Source organism: Galeopterus variegatus, unplaced genomic scaffold (assembly GCF_000696425.1).
Source record: "Galeopterus variegatus unplaced genomic scaffold, G_variegatus-3.0.2 Scaffold1946, whole genome shotgun sequence".
Taxonomy (NCBI): Eukaryota; Metazoa; Chordata; class Mammalia; order Dermoptera; family Cynocephalidae; genus Galeopterus; species Galeopterus variegatus.
In genome coordinates this window covers 251,356-272,233 of record NW_007728057.1, presented here as the reverse complement: position 1 = coordinate 272,233, position 20,878 = coordinate 251,356, and the positions used below count along the sequence as shown (strand labels likewise).

At 55.1% G+C, this 20,878-nt stretch overlaps 2 protein-coding genes across 4 annotated transcripts in view; both read left to right on the top strand.

The window, feature by feature from the left end:
- ABCC8 (ATP-binding cassette, sub-family C (CFTR/MRP), member 8) overlaps positions 1 to 13,457 on the top strand; it is a 74,625-nt gene extending 61,168 nt beyond the window's left edge. For both annotated transcript variants that reach the window (XM_008579710.1, XM_008579709.1), the window contains exons 25-39: positions 123 to 364; positions 466 to 632; positions 1,720 to 1,789; positions 2,241 to 2,398; positions 4,092 to 4,184; positions 7,940 to 8,042; positions 8,626 to 8,739; positions 9,086 to 9,206; positions 9,346 to 9,476; positions 10,483 to 10,561; positions 10,766 to 10,874; positions 11,165 to 11,268; positions 11,999 to 12,132; positions 12,595 to 12,657; positions 13,215 to 13,457. In XM_008579710.1, the coding sequence (XP_008577932.1) occupies positions 123 to 364; positions 466 to 632; positions 1,720 to 1,789; positions 2,241 to 2,398; positions 4,092 to 4,184; positions 7,940 to 8,042; positions 8,626 to 8,739; positions 9,086 to 9,206; positions 9,346 to 9,476; positions 10,483 to 10,561; positions 10,766 to 10,874; positions 11,165 to 11,268; positions 11,999 to 12,132; positions 12,595 to 12,657; positions 13,215 to 13,352 (1,826 nt within the window). In that variant the 3' untranslated portion in view covers positions 13,353 to 13,457. The remainder of the gene's footprint in view (positions 1 to 122; positions 365 to 465; positions 633 to 1,719; positions 1,790 to 2,240; positions 2,399 to 4,091; positions 4,185 to 7,939; positions 8,043 to 8,625; positions 8,740 to 9,085; positions 9,207 to 9,345; positions 9,477 to 10,482; positions 10,562 to 10,765; positions 10,875 to 11,164; positions 11,269 to 11,998; positions 12,133 to 12,594; positions 12,658 to 13,214) is intronic.
- A 3,683-nt stretch (positions 13,458 to 17,140) lies between these two features.
- On the top strand, positions 17,141 to 19,379 carry KCNJ11 (potassium inwardly-rectifying channel, subfamily J, member 11). Of its 2 annotated transcripts, XM_008579708.1 has the most exons (2): positions 17,141 to 17,290; positions 18,221 to 19,379. In XM_008579708.1, exon 2 carries the CDS (start codon positions 18,237 to 18,239, stop codon positions 19,146 to 19,148), a length of 912 nt encoding a protein of 303 aa, XP_008577930.1. In that variant the 5' UTR covers positions 17,141 to 17,290; positions 18,221 to 18,236; the 3' UTR covers positions 19,149 to 19,379. The 2 variants fall into 2 exon arrangements, with proteins under 2 accessions (XP_008577930.1, XP_008577929.1); XM_008579707.1 differs by lacking the exon at positions 17,141 to 17,290 and having other exon boundaries at positions 17,845 to 19,333.
- Positions 19,380 to 20,878: the final 1,499 nt, after the last annotated feature.

Genomic DNA, 20,878 nt, shown 5'->3' with positions numbered 1-20,878 from the left:
AATTTTTCCCGTCTGTGTGAGCCTCAGTTTTCCCATATGTAAGTGGGGATAAAATACCCACTGGTTTACCCTCAGAGGGATGTGAAGGGGGCAGCCACGGGGTGGGTTCTTGTGGCCTGCAGAGGAGGCGGCCGAGAGCGAAGAGGATGACAACCTGTCGTCAGTGCTGCACCAGCGAGCCAAGATCCCATGGCGGGCCTGCGCCAAGTACCTGTCCTCTGCCGGCATCCTGCTGCTGTCTCTACTTGTCCTCTCCCAGCTGCTCAAGCACATGGTCTTGGTAGCCATCGACTACTGGCTTGCCAAGTGGACTGACAGCGCCCTGACCCTGAGCCCCTTGGCCAGGAACTGCTCTCTCAGCCAGGTGTGGCCAGCAGCCCGACAGCAGGGACCAGGGTGGGGGTGGGGGTGAGGGCTGAGCCCAAGGACACCCCCAGGGCCCCATCTCACCCTCTGCCCATCCAGGAGTGCACCCTCGACCAGACTGTCTACGCCATGGTGTTCACAGTGCTCTGCAGCCTGGGCATCGTGCTGTGCCTTGTCACCTCTGTCACTGTGGAGTGGACAGGGCTGAAGGTGGCCAAGAGGCTGCATCGCAGCCTGCTGAACCGGATCATCCTGGCCCCCATGAGGTACCCCTCTTCCCTGCCATGCCAGGGCTGTGGGCAAGTCACTGTGCTGAGCCTCAGTTCTCCCATCTGTAAAATGAGGATATATGGCCTCTATCACAGGCTTGTGGGGGTGACTCAAGGAGACAATGTGTGTAAAAGTGTCCTCTTCATGCAAGAAGCAGGGAGAAACTGGCATTTACTCAGCCAGACTTCACGGTAGGCATTTTACATGGTAGCTCATCTGATCGTTGCAACAGCCTTTCAAAGTGAACGTCTATAGGTCTGGGAAAAGGTTAGTTTCTCTTCCCTAGGCAGGTACCATCTACCCATCAACACTCACCAATTCGGTTCCTTCCTCCCCCGCCTCTCCCTCCTCCCTCAGCCAGCCTGCTGGTTCCAGCACTTGGGGTATGGGGTAGCCGTTCTGATCTCCCATAAGGGGATATGAAAAAGGTGTGAAGTTGTCACTGCCTAATTGCTGGGCGGGCCCACTCGGTTTAAAGACACAACAGGCAAATAGGTTACCTGGTCCTTCGTTGATGTCAGACCTCACCATCTGACTACACTTTTTACTTTTCAGCCTTGTGAGCTCTCCGTGAGCTTGGAGATATGACCTCCAAGTTCACTTACCCTCTATTTGCCCCAGATCTGTGGTTCTGAAATTCTCTGTTTGGGGTTGGGCTGACTCCAGGTCACAGCCAGAGTGCTGACAGCCAGAGGGGCCTCGCAGGGTCGGCCAGCCAACAGGCCATCCCCAGGGCCCTGTTCCCACCCAGCAGCTTGTCCCTCTGGAAAGGACTCTGTGTCCCAGGAGGACAGCTGCTGAGTGAGTCAGGCCAAGTGAGCAGCTGAGAACGGTGGCAGTGGTCACGCGTGAGCTTGAGAGGCAGAGGGACTAAGGAGAGGCCAGCACCCCTTTGGGCCATTGCAGGATTTCTCAGGGACACAGGCCAGATGCCTGCAGACCCGCAAAGGTGACCGCTCCCAGGAAGCCAGACCCGTAGATGACTCAAGAGACACTTAAATGAAATAAATAGCTACCCTCATTCAATAAACAGGAAGTAAATCAATAAATGAATGAGTAACTGTTCTTCTGGTTCCCTCTTAGGTTTTTTGAGACCACACCCCTTGGGAGCATCCTGAACAGATTCTCATCTGACTGTAACACCATCGACCAGGTACAGAGGACCACGACACATTGCCCCGAGTCCAGAGAGCAGCCAGGCCCCATCTGATGCTGGGTTCCTCAGATCAAGTGATCAAAGCCCCATGGGAGGGATCCAATCTCCCCCAGCTGATTACAACCAGCTGCCACAGGGCCTGGGGTGTCCCCCAGGGAGACCCTCATAATAAGGCTGAGGGAAACCAGATCCCCACTGGCTCATTCTAGTAAGTTTCCAGCAGATTCTGAGCCAAGGTGGTTGACTGTGTGGTGACTATTCATTTTGACTCAGCTTGTGTTCTTTATTTGCCATTGTACTAGATGGTGAGAAAACAAAATCCCAATTGCTGCCCTCAGGGAGCTTTCGGTGTCACTGGAGAGATAGGGTGTGTGCCTGTTCTAAAGTGAGAGAGCAGAACACCCTGAGCATAATCAATACCAAAACCCACCTCGCCCTCGCCCCTCAGCACATCCCGTCCACGCTGGAGTGCCTCAGCCGCTCTACCCTGCTCTGTGTCTCAGCCCTGGCCGTCATCTCCTATGTCACGCCTGTGTTCCTCGTGGCCCTCCTGCCCTTGGCCGTCGTGTGCTACTTCATCCAGAAGTACTTCCGGGTGGCATCCAGGTGACGCAGCCTGTGCCAGCCTCAGGGGCGTGGGGTGGGGAGGTGCTTTGCCATGGCCGTATGGTACACTGAGTAGAATCTTCATCATGAAAGTAGTAGGCTCATGTTCCCCCAAAAAGGAAAACAGAAATGAAGGGAATAGAAATATCCATATTCCACTCTCGGAATACAACCATCTGTCAGCTTACAAACACTGCAGTTAATATCTGAATTATTTTCGTGGGCGATGTGGTCAGGAATGGAATCGCTAGGCCCAGGTGTACACATGATTATGCCCTTCATTCCTTTTGCCAAAAGGCTTCCCAGGAGGGTTGGATGATTCAGGCCGACTGCTGATGCGTGAAATCAGAAGGCACCTGATGTGAGGGGTGTTACGGCCGTCACCCCCCACAGCCCACGTGTGTCCAGTGTGTGGCTGGCAGCCTTGACCTGAGGGAGCCTCTCCCAGCTGTTCTCATGGGTCCCATTTGCCCTCGTGAGCCTTGGAGCTATGCACACCTCTTTCCTACTCAAAATTTTCTAAGAAAATTCTCTAGAAAGTTCTTTCTGAAAGTGATCCTATTAAACTCAGATTCAAAGAATTGTAGGGAAATCTTTAAAGAACCAGTGTTTCTCAAACTGCCGATTATACCCATGGAACATGAAACATGAACATGAAATCAATATCGTGGATCACATCCAGCATTTTAAACAAAAAAATAGAACAGGAAATACCAGCCTCTATTCATATAGTAACAACAGCTTTGCTTCATGAAACCTTTATTTTGGTCATGTACATGAACATACTGATTTATGGTGTAAAATATATTTATGACTGTGAATATGGTCAGAAAGGTTAAGTACCTTTCCCAAGTACACATAGTTGGTTAGAAACTAGAGTCAAAATACTGATTAGCAATAATAATAATTACATTTAGCTGCAATTTCGCCATAAATACCTGCCCAAAAGGATGAACATTTGTATAATTGACTTTTGCTTGGATCATCCAGTTTTCCCTGGTACCCACAAGGAACATAGCATGTTGATGGTCACAAAATTACAGTGGCTTTTTAGACATTGTAGAAGCTGTTCTACAAAGTTCATTTCTTCTGCCGGAGAGACTGCCCTGTGCCTCTGGCACTCACTCTGGCCCTGGAGACAGTTTGTCCAGGAAAGCTACCTCCTGCATCCCCACCCTCCTGCCTTCTGGCCACCAACACCCTTGTCAAGGTGTAGCTGTGGGGAGCAGGGGGTACTTCTGTTGCTATGGAGACCTCTGGCCTTTTCCCCTTAAGGAGTACTTTAGATCCGGGCCTATGGTGTGCCAAAACTGACTGTGGTCATTGGGAAAGGAGTTTGATCTTTCCATTCCTCTGGCCAGTGATCTCAAGGTTCAGGCTGTTGACCTGTAAGATGGAACTAACTCTGCCCACCCCACCTTGCCTCAGTGCCAGGCTGACACAGTGATGCCTGGGAAGGGAGCACCTGTGCCCAGCAGGCTCTGTTTAGGAATCTTACGTAAATGATCTTGCTCAGTGCTCACAACAGCTTGATGGGGTGGTACCAATGTCTTCCCTCTTTACAGGTGAGAAACTGAAGCCTAGAGAGGTGGAGCCATTTGCCTGCACTGTAGTAGTGGGTGGAGCAAAGATTCAGACCCAGGCTGAGCCCTGAGCTGCCCTCTCAACACTCTGTTCTGTCCCCCTGGCACAGGGACCTGCAGCAGCTGGATGACACCACCCAGCTCCCACTGCTCTCGCACTTTGCTGAAACTGTGGAAGGCCTCACCACCATCCGGGCCTTCAGGTACAAGTCCAGATTTCCCCCCAGATAGGAGTGGAGTACAAATGGGGCCAGGGTCACAGGTCGTGAAATTCAATTCTCAGCGTCCACTTAAGAAGGCCCAGGACACACCTCTCTCAACCCTTCCTCAGGCCCCAAGGCACCAGAGGAGACAGGCCAGGTGGGCTCTAGCTCTATGATCACAGAGGAAAAGTCCAGCCCTGCAGACAAGCTCAGGGCCTCTGTGAACCAAGGCAGAACGTGAAAAGAAACAAGGCTGAGACAAGTCTTCACGTGTCAGTGCTAGCAAGGGGCTCAGATCATGTGGGCCATCCCAGAGGCCTTCTTTTACCAAGAATCTCCTGTGTGCCAAACACTAGGCTGAGTCCTCTGCATTCCAATCTTGTTTGTCCAACACTGCAACCCTAGGTCATGAACACCATCATTCCCATTGCACAGAAAAGGAAACTGAGGCACAGAGAGGTTATATAACTTTTCTGTGTAAGGTTTCACAAAGCCCAGACTTGAACCTACTTGTTCATTCAACAAACATTTGCTGAGTACCCACCATGTGCTTAGCCCTACGTCAGACACTAAAAAGAAGAGTTACAGATGAGCCGGTGCCCTGGACAAACCATGTGACAGGTAGTCTAAAGAACGGGGACAAAGGCATGGGAGCACGGAAGGGAGGAGGTCATGAAAGCTTTCCTAGAGGAGGTGTCATCGGAACTAGGACTCAAAGGATGGGTAGGACTTCAGCAGGCTGGAGGAATTCCTGAACACTTCAGTGACCCATCATCCTGTCACTACCCTGAGTTGTGACATCAGACTGGACGGGAGCATCTGAGGCTGCCTGGGGACAGGAGGGAGCTGTTGCTCCCCACCCCCCAAGTCTCCTTCTGATCTATTGGGGCAACTCTCCTCCAGCCAGAGAGGCTGGAGACCCCTGACCTAGATAGTTGGGCTTTTGTCTCTAAGCCTCACCCAGACAATAATAATAGGTTATTTTTAGGATAGCACAGCTGTGACAGTACCGTGCGACACTGAGCCCTGTGTCCAGGAGTAACCCTAGGGCTTGAGGACCAGGTGAGAGTCCAGAGAGGCTTGCACCTTCTGCCCCAAGCCCTGAAGTCCAGCTTCAGCCCAGGAGAGGTGCCCAGCCCCTGGTGCAGCATTGCAGCCTCTGTTCACTCCCTGGCACACATGGGCCAGTGGGAGGTCACCTCCTTAGGGTCTTGTCTGAGTAAAGCAGAGCAAAGTGGAGCTCCCCCCAACCTTGGCTCTGCTCCCTGGGCACCCCTGCCCCTGTACAAGCCTGCGATTTCTTCTACACAAAAGATCCGTGGAGGCTCCCCGCCTCCTTCTCTCCTCAAGCCTGAACTTCCCCAGTTCTTTCAACTTCCATGTCCCTCAGCATCACTGGGCCTACCCTCTGCTCTAAGTTTGGCAATGTCTCTCTTATAATTGGTGTTGCAGAGGCCCCCAGGCTGGGCCTGGGATGGAGAGAGATTGTGACTTTCCTAAAGTGGGCCAGACCCTCTTGTGAGAGGATTCCAGCATCCTGTACCCTGGCTCAGGCAAGCCCGTGGTCAGCCAGAGGCACTGCTGCCCAGTGAGACCTCCCACACCCCTGCACTTGTGTGACAAATGAGCTTTAAATTTGAGTGACTTTATTCATCCTGTATGTGTTGAATTCATTGGCGTTAGCCCAGCAGCCTGCCCTGTTGAGAACTAACCAGCATGCGTGGATTGTGCATGCACTGTGTGCCAGGCACTATGCTAAGTGTTAAATGGACCTGATTGCACATGATCCTCACAAGAGCCTCATGATGCAGATATGAGTAGCCATGTTCTACAGATGCAGAGTGAGACCCAGAGAGGTGGGATAACCAATCCGAGGTCACACAGACAGTGACAGCTGGTGCTGGGCTTGGAACCTAGGCCTGTCTGACCTTCTGGACTTTCCCAAGAGACCCTGTTTTTTTCAATAAAAGTTTCAAGAGTGCCTAGCATTGGACTCAGAGGTTGTTAGTCCATGTAGGAACTATTACTATCCCCATTTTACTGATGAGGAAACTGAGTCTCGATCCTGACACACAGCAAGTAAGTCATGACATTAGGACTCCAACCAGCCGGGCTCTTTCCCAGTGCTTAGACACACTGTCACACACCCATGGCAGGCACTCCCATCTCACACATGCCTGTCCTCAGACTCTCCTGTCACTCACACATGGCCCTCAGATCCATGTACACTGGGCACCTCAGACTCCTGTCACGCATAGGTGCACCCATGCTCACACACAGCTCCAACGTGCACTTACACTCCTCAGATGCGTGGTTTCACACTCGCTGCAGACACGTCAGCCACCACATACACAACTGCTTGGCTGAGCAACTGCATGTTCTCTCAAACGTCAGAGATGCACTGCACTCTCCTCAGACACATGCCCTCCACCCAGAAACAATCAAAGCTGAACAAGCACTTGCAAGGAGAGAAAAGCAAATGCCCAGCAAGGCACATCTTGGCTCCTTTTGAGTCCCCTGAGTTTGGTCTTTATCAGACCAGTTGTGCTGAGACAGCTTTTCATTCATTCCTTCATTCATCATCAAACAAGTGCTGTTGCACCTCCTCTGGGCCCAGCCCACTCCAGCAAATTCTGAGGGACGTGGCCAAGGCTGATCAGAAGTCCAAGCTGATCAGAAAGCAGAGGCAGGTGCATGCACAGTAATTCAGGAAGAACATGATGGGAAAATGGGGGGCTGGAAAGAAAGGTCCTTGCACAGAGAGAGCCCCTCTACCTTAAAGAGTCGGGGAAGGCTCCATTCATTCATTCAACAAATATTTATTGACAGTGCACAGGTGCTGAGATACGTTGGTGAAAAAAACAGACATGGTCCCCATCCTCATGGAATTTAGAGGGAGATGGATCATAAACAGTTAGAGACATGAATGTACAAGCAGATACTATGAGGCAAACAGGCCACAGAGATAGAGAATAGCAGGGGAAACCTACATTAGGTAAGACAGAAGAAAGGCCTGAAGGTTGAGAAGGAGTCAGCCTTGTGAAAAGTAAGGGAGAAAGCATTCCCAGCAAAGGGAACAGCATGTGCAAAGGCCCTGGGGTAGGAATAACTTGGTATTGTCACAAAACTTTAAAAAGCCCTAACTCTTGCTGCAGCAAGGGGTCTGTGGCAAAGGATGAAGTTGGCAGGAGCTGGCTCACACAGCAATGGGAGGTCATTGATATTCTAAGCAGACAAGAGATAGGATGCAGTTTGTGATTTAGAAAGATTATGTTGGCTGCTATGTGGTACATGGACAGTAGGGAGACAGCAGGTAGACCTATTAAGAAGCGATGCAATAATCCAGGTGAGAGTTTGCAGTGGGCAGGAGGCAGGAGAGAGGTAGAGAGAGGCAAGGACTATTTTGGAAGTAGACATAAGAAGACTTGCTGAGGGTTTGGATGTGAATCCAAATAATTTCTGGGTTTATGGCCTGAGCAACTGGGTGTCTGGAGGTGCCCTTTCTTGTAGTGGGGAAGACCTGAAGAGAACAGGTCTTGAGGTAAAAATGAGCTTGAAGGAGGTGGGACCCTTGACAGTTTCGAGTAAGTAGAAGGGAACTGGGAGGGCATTCCAGAGGGGGCAGCATACGTAAGGTGCCAGAGAGGGCATGTCTGGGGTCTGTTGAGGCCCAGGTGGCCCCCTCTGTAGGTAGGAGTCCCAGGAGCTATGCAGACCAAAATTATTCCCTCAGACCCTCTTTGTCCTTCCTCCAGGTATGAGTCCCGGTTCCAGCAGAAGCTTCTCGAATACACGGACTCCAACAACATCGCCTCCCTCTTCCTCACGGCTGCCAACAGATGGCTAGAAGTCCGCATGGCAAGTGCCACCCACTCCTACCACCAGCCCTAGGACGGGGGGTTCTGATAGGGGTGTGGAGCCAGAGCAAGGGCCAAACATGGACCTGGGTGGGAAGAGGACAGGATGCCAGATTGTGTGGACACTGAGCCCCCTGGTCTTCCAGCCCTGGTGGTCCTCCCAGCGTCTAACCTGCACCCCTTTGCCCCACACCCCTGCCTGGGGACTTGTGGATCTGCGGTGTGTGCCAAAGCAAGAATAGTTGTGTGTGTAACTGATGAGTGTGTGTCTGAAGGGGGTCATATGACACACGTATGTATGTGCATGTGTGGGCCATGGTGAGGCATGGGTGTTCAGGTGCGTGGGTGACTGGGGAATAGGGGAGCATAGCTTGTGGCAACATGTCGTCCTCTGGGCCCAACCTTCACAGGCCTCATGTCTGGCAGATGCTGTGTACATGAGCTGTGGGGCTGGGGTCGAGGCTTGGCTGAGCTCCTGTCTGCCCTAGAAGGGAGTGAGGTGGGCTGGGGGACATGTGGCTCCAATCCCCCACCCCGCTCCCCCCACCCGCCAAGGGCCCAGGCCAGCTGCCATCTCTCCACAGGAGTATATCGGTGCCTGTGTGGTGCTCATTGCAGCCGTGACCTCCATCTCCAACTCCCTGCATAGGGAGCTCTCTGCTGGGTTGGTGGGCCTGGGCCTCACCTACGCCCTAATGGTGAGTGGTGGTGGGCTGGGGCAGGGGAAGGGTCAGACATGGCACTCGAGGAATTCCAGGGCTCCTCCCCCAACTGAGACATGAATCACCCCCCAGGCCTTACCCCCAGCTAATTAGAGTCTAATGCCAGAGGGACTGCTAGGGCCTAGGGCCTCAGCCCCAGACAGGGGGTGGGTGAGGAGCCACCTCCTCCAGAGAAAGCCAGTCAGTCTGAACAGCAGCTGGTGGGCAGCAAAAGATATCTGGGGGGCTCTGGTCCCTCCTCAGCTGTAAGAAGGGCCATCCTGGTAGCCAAGGACAGAACTAAGTGATCACTGAGTGTCTATGACGAGCTTACTCCCTGCAGGTCTCCAACTACCTCAACTGGATGGTGAGGAACCTGGCGGACATGGAGATCCAGCTGGGGGCTGTGAAACGGATCCACGGGCTACTGAAAACCGAGGCGGAGAGCTATGAGGGGCTGCTGGGTGAGGAGCACAGGAAGAGGACTCCTGGGGGAAGGGCCCAGAGGAGGGGTGTGTTTGGGTTGGGGGAACCACGAGGAGTCTGGGGAGGGGACCCCAGCTGTGGCCCATGCCTGGTGACTGACCCCAGCCTGGCCCCCAGCACCATCACTGATCCCGAAGAACTGGCCGGACCAAGGGAAGATCCAGATCCAGAACCTGAGCGTGCGCTACGACAGCTCCCTGAAGCCTGTGCTAAAGCATGTCAACGCCCTCATCTCCCCAGGACAGAAGGTCAGACAGCAGGGCCAACCCCGCCCCCGACTCTGCAGTAAGGGCAGTGAGCAGGGGTCAGCAGGCATGGAGCTGGACAGCTCCACAGAGTCACCGCAGCTGCCCCAGGGCCCCTCCAGGCCTCTCACCCATTCAGATCCCCAGCGTCAGGCCGCGGGTCCATCCGGGCGTTCAGCCCACCTTTCCTCTCTCCCTCCCCACCCCCCCTGCTGCCCTCAGCCCATCTCCTCAGTCGTCCACCAAGGAAAAGGACACATGGATTCCGCTGGCTTAGAGAACTTTGTCAGGGCTCCCTCCCCACAGGTAGTCAGGGGCTCTCCCCAACCCCCTGAGCTTCAGAGCAGGGGCCTAGAGGCAGAGAGCGAGCCACCCTTGTCCTGGGAGGGAGAGCCACTGTCTGGCGCTCTGACTCAACTCTGTCTTCACATCCCTCTTCACTCCCCTCTGTCTGTCTCACGTGTCATGGTCTGTGGCTGTCCGTCTCACTATCTCTGACCTTTGGGTGTTCCTCTGTCCCTACCTGTGTCTTCTCCTATCTGTCCCTTCCTCTCTTGTCCTTCTGTGTCATGATCTCTGTCTCCATATTGGTCCCTTATTGTAATTTCTCTTGGTACCCAAGGGCCGGGATATGGCTCCCATTTAAGATGGGGCACACAGCCACATCCCTGCACACCACACTCAGCCACCCTCGTGTCCTTCTGCCAAACCCATGCATGTAGAGACACACCAGTGCCCACAACTCCCCTGTAGCCAAGTACTGGGCACACCCAGACCCACACCACAGTCCAGGCAAATGGACATCTACTCCTTACACTTTGCTCGTGAGTCCTCATGTGAGCCCCCTCTCGGCCCCCTGCAGGAAACAAGCCCAAACCTGTGGCCCAGCACTGACCAAAGAGAAGCTTGTCAGAAAGCCAGGGCAAGAAGAGATGCCGTGACCTCTGACACCTGCATACACCCCCAGCGTCCCTGAGCCCCAGCGACATACCTGCTTTTCTCTTTCCAGATTGGGATCTGCGGCCGCACAGGCAGTGGGAAGTCCTCCTTCTCGCTCGCCTTCTTCCGCATGGTGGACACGTTCGAGGGTGAGTCGGACTATGGGCACCCCACGTGTATCCACAGCCACCAGATGGGACCTCAGTCCTGGAGTATGGTCAGATGTCACAGGAGGCCCTGCAGTCACTGCCTTCCCCTGCATCCTCATGGAGACCCACGTCCCAGGCTGAACCCATCCCCAGCACCAGCCCCAGCTGCAGTGGCACCCCACCTGTGACATCATGTCCATGCAGGGCGCATCATCATTGACGGCATCGACATTGCCAAACTGCCGCTGCACACCCTGCGCTCGCGCCTCTCCATCATCCTGCAGGACCCCGTCCTTTTCAGCGGCACCATCCGGTGAGCCCCACCACCCCACCAGGCTTGCCACAGCTCCAGGCCGGCTCTGCTGCATAAGAACAGGGTGTGGGAGAGGCCAGGATCTTCAGAGGAGTTTCACATTCGTGCCCTTCTCCTTCCCATTAGGCCTAGGCAGGCACTGGTAGGGACCCTGCCCACAGGCCTGAGAGGCTGTCCTCCACCCGCTGCCCCCACGTCCTCTTCACCTGCCTCGCCCTCTGTGAGGCTCCTGGGGATGGAGGCAGGACCCTGCTCCCCTCTCCACTGGGGCTTTCTGTGTCACTCTCCAGATTTAACCTGGACCCCGAGAAGAAGTGCTCTGACAGCATGCTGTGGGAGGCCCTGGAGATAGCCCAGCTGAAGCCGGTGGTGAAGGCACTTCCGGGAGGCCTCGGTAACTCCTCCTGCTCCTGCTTGGAAACTAAAGGACCCTGTAAGGACTGGGGAGAGAAGCCTCACACCTGAGTTTGGAGTCCAGGATCTAGCAGGACCCTAGAGACCATTTGGTCCTACCTCTCTCCAGAGAGGTCAGGTCACTTGCCCCAGGTCACACAACTGGTCAGGGCACAGGAGCGACAGTCAGGGTCATTGCAAGTCACCATACCCTGGTGTATCTTCAGCCCTGGCCAACCCCATCCAGCTGCCTTCCCAGTTCTAGCCTGGAGGAGGAGAGGACAGACTGGGAAATCCTAGGCATGGGTCATTCATCCGGGCTACGGGGAAGACTCTGCCCCCACCCCAGGGGTCAGCAATGCCTTGGTGTACTTGCTGCAGCTCCTGGAGCAGTGGGGGCTGGCTGGGCCTTGGCTTCAATGAATCATTTCACCAAAGCCCACATACATGCAGCACACACACACTCAGTGCACATGCTCCCCTCCAGGAACTACCCAAGGCCACAGCAGTGCACACCCCAGGGGGTGCCCTTCACATTGCAGTTCATGCAGATGGCATCTGTGTTGTGTGTCAGGTGAGTCAATCCTGCACACACCTGTGTTCACTGATACACACCCACATATCTGCCCCCATACACACGTTTCCCGACAGCCCCCCAAGCCATCCCATCTGCTCCACTCCCAGCACAGGATGAACTCAGCCCAGCTCCCCCTCCCCGGGGCTGTTTTCAGATGCCATCATCACAGAAGGTGGGGAGAATTTCAGCCAGGGCCAGAGGCAGCTATTCTGCCTGGCTCGGGCCTTCGTGAGGAAGACCAGCATCTTCATCATGGACGAGGCCACAGCTTCCATCGACATGGCCACGGTCAGTCCTGGGCATATCCATGGAATGGAAATCTTGCAGAGGGTTTTAGTGGGGTGCTAGGGAGAAATTTGCACAAACTAGTGCTGGGGCTCAAGCTGGATTAAACATCAAGGGCTGTGTGGCAGAAAAGGCAAAGGACTGGGGACCCTGACTCGTCTAGTCTTAGGAAATATTCATACACACACACACAGAGGCTGCACACAGACCCATGCACCCATCGCCCACCACACAGCACACATACATACATACACAGACTGAGCTCCCAACAGGCTGAGTCCAGCCCCCGAAAGCTGAGAACCTGACTAGTCCTGTGGGGACCTGGGCCAGAGAGAGGGGGGAGGTGGGGCTAGGATTGGGGTCAGATGGGAGCTGGGCCACAAACCTGGGCCCCACATCCCCAAAGCCAGGTCAGACCCCATCCACTGGGCAGGTGAGCCAACAGCTGCTGCCCCTACCTGGCAGGAAAACATCCTTCAGAAGGTGGTGATGACGGCCTTTGCAGACCGCACTGTGGTCACCATCGCGGTAAGGGCCCACTATTAGGGTGCTGGGGGGACATCCAGAGAGAGGGCTGGCCTCCTAGGGCTGTCATCAGTAGACAGCCCCTAGGCTTGCCTGGTCCTGATAATCAAGAAAGGACACTGGAGCAGTACAGGGCAAGGAGTCTGGAGGACTTGCAGGGAGTCTGAGTTGCAGGATTTGGTGGGGGAGGGGTTTGCACCTGCACTTCCCTCAGACCTCCCTTCTCTTTCTCCAGGTTCCAAGGTCCACCCCTGTCCCACAGCCCTGTGAGCGAGGCTGGGGTTACTTCTCCATAGGAAGTGGGTGGTAAAGGGGTGGAAAGGGGGTCTCCAAGTCTCAAACCCTGGAAGTAGAAGCAGAGCTGAGATTTGGTGAGGCGAGAAGGGCAGTATTAGTGGGAGAGGGCTTGGAGTCACAGTCACCCTAAGGAAAAGATGATCACCATAGATAGGGCATTCTGACCACATACCTCCTCCTCCCCCAAGCTGCAGGAGGGACTCCCTCAGCTTCCCCACCCCTTCCCCACCCACCTCCCTGACCAGCCCCTTCCACCCGCCTAGCATCGTGTGCACACCATCCTGAGTGCAGACCTGGTGATTGTCCTGAAGCGAGGTGCCATCCTTGAGTTTGACAAGCCAGAGAAGCTGCTTAGCCAGAAGGACAGCGTCTTCGCCTCCTTCGTCCATGCAGACAAGTGACCTACCAGAGCCCAAGTGCCGTCCCATATCCCCACTGGCTCCTACCCCTGTCTGGGTTTTCTAACTGTAAATCACTTGTAAATAAAGAGATTATTTCCTACCGGAGGGCCTGGGTCTGGTGGGCAGGGGCTGGCAGTGGACTGTGGGTGCAGTGGCGCCAGCTTGTCCTTGGCATTGGGCATTCCTGAAGAAGCTGTGTGAGTGTGGGCAAAAGCATGTTCTTTGTCCATGAAATGAAGGCCGTAGTGGTCAGCTTGGGCTGCCATAACAAAATACTACAGACTAGGAGGCTTTAACAACAGACATTTATTACTCACAGTTCTGGAGGCTGGAGTCCAAGATTAAGGTGTTGGCAGGATTGGTTTCTCCTGAGGCCTCTCTCCTCAGCTTATAGACAACTACCTTCTCACTGTGTCCTCACATGGTCTTCCCTCCACGCACATGAATCCCTGGTGTCCCCCCCACACTCTTCTTATAAGAACACCAGTATATTGGATTAGAGCTCCACCCCATACCTTCATTGAGTTTTAATTATCTCCTCACAGGCCCTATCTCCAAATGCAGTTACATTGGGGGTTAGGGCTTCGGCATGTGAATCGGGGGTGTGGGGGGGGGAGACACATAAGTCAGTCCATAACAAGGGTGATAGTGTTTCCATGATGACCTCATCAGATAAGATCTCCATGCAACCTGGTCCCCTTCCTTCTCACTTTCATTCTTGATTTAAATTGTGGGGCCTAGATACTCTTGATTAGCACTATTACTAATGACAGGAACCCAACTCAAAGCGGTTTTGCCACTTTAATAAATTTTTGGTTTAATAAATTAAACCAAAACTTTAATTTATTGTGGTATGTGACTAAAAAGGCCAGAAGTATACTACTTCAAGCATGGCTGGATCCAGGTGTTTGACATCAGGGAAGGGTCTCCATTTCTGGGTTCCATTTTCCTCTCTTCCTGATGACAGATGGCCACTAGCAGCTCCAGCTTACATCCTGCCCCAGGGCAACCCAAGAGGAAAAAGAGATGCTCTTGACCAATAGTTCCAGCAAAAGTCTCAGGAGCAAATCTCCATGGAGCAACCTGGATCACATCTCCACCCCCACCCAATCACTGTAGTCAGAGGGCTGGAATGTACTGAGTGGCTATGCCTGGACCACATGTCACCATCTCTGTCCCCCAGGCAGAGGCATTCAGAAGTGGGAGAAGCGTGGTCCTTCAGAGAGAAAGCACAGTGCATGTGCCACAAGTCGGGCAGGTGGTGGCTGGGAGATGATGGGACCCAGACACCAGGGAGATCAAAACAACAGCTGTCCTGACTCCATCTGCATCACAAAACAGGAGTACACACTTGCCATCAGCCAAGAAATGGCAGGTGCTCATTTACATGTCATTTTATTATCATTTACATATTGCTTGCAGTACTGGCTGTACCAGGCCCTATGGTGCAAAGTAGGAGTCTGGGGCCTGAGTTACTCTTGGCTGCAAGGGGGTCAGAGCCACACAACATAAGGGAAACTCACCAGTTATTGGAGGGGAGCCCAGCACAGACCCTTCTGGATGTTCCAGGAGCCAGAGAAACTCATAAAGGGAGAGCTCTGTGAAGTTGGGCAGGCTGCCTGGGAAAGGCAGGATTTGAGCTGGGCATGGGAGGGGTAGGAATTGAACAGGCAGGGAGTTAGAGAAAAGGATGGGGTGAGGGGGCAGTGGAAGCTAAAAAGTGATAGTGGAAGTGAGTTAGGAGTGTTGGTTGGTCAGGGAGGGGGAAGGAGATGAGGGCAGCAGGGAGGGTATCAGATCAGAGAGCCTCAAGCACCAGGATGAGGAGTGTGGGATAAGCCTATGGGTAAAAGGAAAGTGGAGAAGGTTTTTGAGCAAGAAAGAGACCTGACAATGCAGTGTTTGGGGGACATGAGTATGAGCAAGTGCAGGATGGAGCGGAGCAAGAGGCTGAGACGTTTGGGTAGGGTACTCATGCTCCTGGAAGGGAGGAGCAGGGTGTAACTAAGGCCTCAGGGCCACACCGTGAGGCAGAGTCTGGCCTTTCCAGCTCTGAGATGCCTCTGGAGGTCCAGCATCTGTCTCCCCTGTGGAGTCTCCCAGGAGCAGAGCCAGGGGTGAGAGAAGAGGACTCTACCCCCCACCCACACCCTCCACAAGCCCACCACACTCCAAGGGATTGAAGGGAAGCAGAAGGGGCAGGGCAGGGCCTACAGTGAAGTCTTACAGGGATGCCCAAGGCCATCCTGGCCCAAATCCCTCTATAGCATCCCTGATGGTCCACCAACCCTGACCGGACTTGGATACCCCACAGATGTGGGTCATTTCAGGTTATTGTTACTAGAACTGACTCTCATATGTGAAATCAAACCCTGCCTCTGTTCTCAGTGTCCTGGTTCTAGCCTTTGGGCTATGCAAAACTACTTGTCCATCCTCCTTCATCCCCAGGGGTTTCTGCGATGGTACCCAAATTTCCTGGGGGTTCTTCAAGCGTCCTTTTCTGATGGCTGAACAGCTGTAGTTGCCTCAGAGGTTTCCCAGGAAATCCCGTCTTCCTGAGCTTCCCACTCTAGTCGTCCTGTTTTCCCCACCCCACCATAGGCACTGTACCTCTGTTAATATGGCCCAAGATCACACGTACCCTTTGTAGCAGTGTTCACTCAGCCTACAGGTGGTTATGCGAGAGAAAGAGGAAAACTCAATATGGAATTCATGCCCCGCCCCACTGTGGCCTACATCCCCACTGATCCTATCTTTCTAGTCCCTTCCTCAAGCCCCCAGTCCAACAAATGGTCACATATGGATCAGGGGTTCCTCCATAAGGATCTGAGCCCCAGAGAAGGGGTGAAGCCATTACTGTTCCAATAACAGAGACCTAGCAGGCTTTCCCTCCCAGCTGAGAACTTGGGGGCCAAGCAACACAGCAACCCTAGTTTGATGCCTACAACAGAAACACCACCCATGTCCAGGCCAAGAGCCTGACTCTCCCAGTGCCCAAACCAGCCCTAATACAGCCACTCAGACCCAGATACCTCCCATTACCTGAGGTGGAAGAAATCAGGCTACAGGTGTGAGGAAGTGTAAAGCAAGTGCCAGGAGCTCAGCCCCTCTTTAAAATGCAGAGGTGGGGCTGGGGCTGGTCATGACTGAGTAGATGGAGCTGCCAGGCTTCTGGGCTGCAGCACCCAACATTCCCTGCAGTAGATGTTAAACTGTGCTCCTACACCTACTATGGTACTTAAGACAAACAAAAAAAAAAAAAAAAAAATAGGAAAGAAGTCTGAGCTTTCAGCATATTCTCAAAGGATCCAAGACTGAGAAAGGACTAAGAGCATCCCCCAAAGGGAAGAAGCGGTCAGCTGAGAAGTCCTCAGGCCACCTAATCTCCCCTAACCCCCGGATTGGTGGCGGCGCCTCTTGGTACCTCCTTTCCCTGGGAACCCGCAAATCCCAGTGCTGCTCCAGAGGCTAATATTGCCCCAACTGCGGATGGGAAAAATGGAGGAGGGGAGGCAGGGCGACAGGGGCTTCGGTCCCTTTGACCGGGAGGGCAGGACCCAGCTCCCTCCCCCCGTCCCAATTTCAGAGTGGGGACAGAAGGAACCTCTTTGAGTCCATCCGATTGGACAACCCACCAAGGCCAGACTCTGAGTCCCAAGCAGGAAAGGGGGAGCCGGGAAGAGACGGCGAGGGGCGGGGTTTGCGCCTGTGCCCTCCCCCGTCCTGCTCAGGAACAGGTCGGGCTCCCCCTGGCGGCCCCCGGCCCCCACTCCGCTCCTCGGGCGCCCCCCGCCCGCAGTCTTCTACCCCCACCTTGCACCGGTCGATCTCCGCGGACCCGCAGTCCGACGGACGGACCGGAGGACCGCCAGCCGCGAGCAGCCGGGCGGCAGGAGGGGGCGGGGAGGCGACGGCTGCGGCTTGAGGAGCAGGAGCAGGTGCAGCGGCGACGAGCGGGAGGGGCAGGGACGGAGCGGCGGGCGGGGGCCTTGGCGCCGGGGCGCGTGCGGCCGGCGCGGAGCCGGGAGGCCGAGACCGGAGCGAGCCCGGCCAGGTCGCGCGGGGGGCGAGGGGATTCGGAGTTGAGCCGGGTGGGGTGGTGACTCCGGAGGGCGCAGGATCCCAAGGAGACAGAGAGGACGAGAGCTGGAGAGGGATCCGAAGAGCGGCGGGGGCGCTACTGGCCGGGTGGGGTAACAGATAGGGGGCATACCTGGAGGGGAGGCTGGGAGTGGTCAGGACGTGAAGCTGGAGCTTGGAGGGGAGCTGGGGGCAGAAAAGGGTGAGGCAGGAGACACGGGGGGAGGTTGTGTGAGGTCTGGATAGTTCTGGGGTGGGTTGAGTAGGAAAGGGTGGGGAGAACAGGTCTTAGAGGAGGCCCAGGGGTGGTCAGCTGGTGGAGGACAGCAGGGCTGGGACCCAGAGCCAGGTGGAGAGCAGGCAGGGTCGGGGGCTGGCCAAGCAATGGGCAGGTGGGCTGAAGTGTGAGGCAGCTGATATAAAGACAAGAGGCAGGATCCAGGTGGAGGTGAGGGGAAGGCTGGTGGGGGCGGCCCAGGGTGAGAGGCCAGCTTAGGGGGTGCCCCGCATGGGGGAAGCCCCTCCCTGGGGGTCTCCGGAGCCATGCTGTCCCGCAAGGGCATCATCCCTGAGGAGTACGTGCTGACACGGCTGGCAGAGGACCCTGCAGAGCCCAGGTACCGTGCCCGTGAGCGGAGGGCCCGCTTTGTGTCCAAGAAAGGCAACTGCAACGTGGCCCACAAGAACATCCGGGAGCAGGGCCGCTTCCTGCAGGACGTGTTCACCACGCTGGTGGACCTCAAGTGGCCACACACACTACTCATCTTCACCATGTCCTTCCTGTGCAGCTGGCTCCTCTTCGCCATGGCCTGGTGGCTTATCGCCTTTGCCCACGGAGACCTGGCCCCCGGGGAGAGTGACATTGTGCCCTGCATCACCAGCATCCACTCCTTTTCATCTGCCTTCCTTTTCTCCATCGAGGTCCAGGTGACCATTGGTTTTGGTGGGCGCATGGTGACGGAGGAGTGCCCCCTGGCCATCCTGGTCCTCATCGTGCAGAACATCGTAGGGCTCATGGTCAATGCCATCATGCTGGGCTGCATCTTCATGAAGACCGCCCAGGCCCACCGGCGGGCAGAGACTCTCATCTTCAGCAAGCACGCTGTCATTGCCTTGCGCCACGGCCGCCTTTGCTTCATGCTGCGCGTGGGCGACCTCCGCAAGAGCATGATCATCAGCGCCACCATCCACATGCAGGTGGTGCGCAAGACCACCAGCCCTGAAGGCGAGGTGGTGCCCCTCCACCAGGTGGACATCCCCATGGAGAACGGCGTGGGTGGCAACAGCATCTTCCTGGTGGCCCCCCTCATCATCTACCATGTCATCGACACCAACAGCCCACTCTACGACCTGGCGCCCAGCGACCTGCACCACCACCAGGACCTCGAGATCATTGTCATTCTGGAAGGTGTGGTAGAAACCACGGGCATCACTACCCAGGCCCGCACCTCCTACCTGGCCGATGAGATCCTGTGGGGTCAGCGCTTTGTCCCTATTGTGACTGAGGAGGATGGACGCTACTCTGTGGACTACTCCAAGTTTGGTAACACCATTAAAGTGCCCACACCACTCTGCACAGCCCGCCAGCTTGATGAGGACCGCAGCCTGCTGGATGCTCTGACCCTTGCCTCAGCCCGTGGGCCCCTGCGCAAGCGCAGTGTGGCCATGGCCAAGGCCAAGGCCAAGTTTAGCATCTCTCCAGATTCTCTGCCCTAAGCCATGGTCCCTCAGGGCCCCCACACGTGGTGTGTGCACACCAGCAGTGTGCTATGCTATGTAGGGTGTGTGCTCCTCAGCTGGCCAGAGTCTGGTGTGAGGCTGGACCCTCCTCAGCTCAGCTCCCCACTGCTGCTCACCCAGGGAGTTACAAGGCACTTGTCACTACGCTATTTCTGGCCTCGGCAGGAGCATGTACCAGGTTATTTTTGTCCCTCCTCCTCTCAGCCCCAGCTCAGGACTGGCTCGCCCATCTCCCTCCCCAACACCCCCACCCAAGGCAGGGGAGGCTGTGGTAAGTGGTGAGCCCTAAACCTGGGTCTCCAGCCAGTCCTGGGCTCCATGATTGACCAGCCACAAGCTGGGCAGGTGGCTAGGGAAGAACAATCCCCAGGTTGGAGGTCTGCTGCTGTTTCTATGGCCTGAAGAAATACCTGTGGTCAGGCCCCAGCCCCCCTTGCTCCCTGAAAAAGTGATGGGCTAAGGGGAGGGCCTGGCCAGCCAGGGAGGGCAGTTGAGATAGCATATTCCAGCTGGAGGATTGGAGCTGCAGGCTCCCCTTCGCAGGGCAGGCTCAGGCCAGGGAAGGGGAGGGGGATGGGGTGGGCTGGGGCAGACACTGACATGCCAGGCAGAGAGAGGCTGAGGAGAGGGTTCCTTTGGCCACCACACATGACGGACCTGAGACCAAACTCTGGTCTGGGCTCCTCACCGGTGGCTACTACTCACTTTGTCCAAAATGTGGCTGTGGGGGATGGAAGGACAGTCTTTGGGTTGCTGGAAAAAGAGGTGTTGGAAAGTTCAGGATGGTGGGGGTGGGTAAGGTCCCTGAAGTGAAGAAGCCCTTTGTCCTGACGGCTTGACTCGAGCCTGGACTCTTGGAGTGGTGCTGTGTGTACTTGCCCAGAATTCTGCCTTCTCCGTTGTCAATAAAACCTCCCCCTTCACGACCTAAACTCTGGGCTGTTCTTGCTGGGGAGGCAGCGAGCGTGCTGGTGGAAAGGAAGGGCAGGGGCCGGCAGCTGCCACCCCACGTTCAGGAGGTGCCATGGACCCTAGCAGGGAGGCCAGGAAAGGGACCTGCAGTTGGCTCCTTCTCCCCAGCTCAGCGCCACCTGCTGGCCACTTCCCCTTCTGCCTCAGGTGGCCCAACACTGCCAGCATCTGTAGCCATCTCAACTTTTGGGCACCCAGCAGGCTTTACAGCCCTGTGCCCTGCCTCCATTCCCGGGGCTCTGCTGGAAAGCTGGGTGCTCAGGGAGAGGGGCAAGGCTGTTGTAGGCATTAGTGTAGGGATTGGGGCATGAGCTCTCAAGCCAAATGCCTGGGTTTAAATCTTGGCTCTAGCTATAGGACAATACGGTCAGGTAACAAGCTATGTCTTGGCTGCCTCATCTATAAAATGGGGCATTAATAGTACCTACCTCACAGAATTGTTGTGGGAGTAAGTGAAAAACATGAAAAATGCTTACGTGCCCGGTCTGTAATAAGTGCTCAATAAATGTTAACTATTGTGATTGCTGTTGAATTAGCCACATGAGAAAACTGACCAAGCAAACATTGAGAGAAGGAGCTTTTACATTTCCCCTCGGTGATGTGTTTCTTCACCTGGTCTTTCTTACTTCACAGTGCCCGTCCCAGCTCAGACCATGATTACAGGGGCTGTGGTGACACCCGTTGCCTGGTCTGCTTGCCTCCATCTCACCTCCTGCAGTCCCTCTGTCATGCAA

Coding starts and splice junctions, on each gene's coding strand:
- KCNJ11 (XM_008579707.1), top strand. CDS start 17,976: ATGCTGTCCCGCAAGGGCATCATCCCTGAGGAGTACGTGCTGACACGG.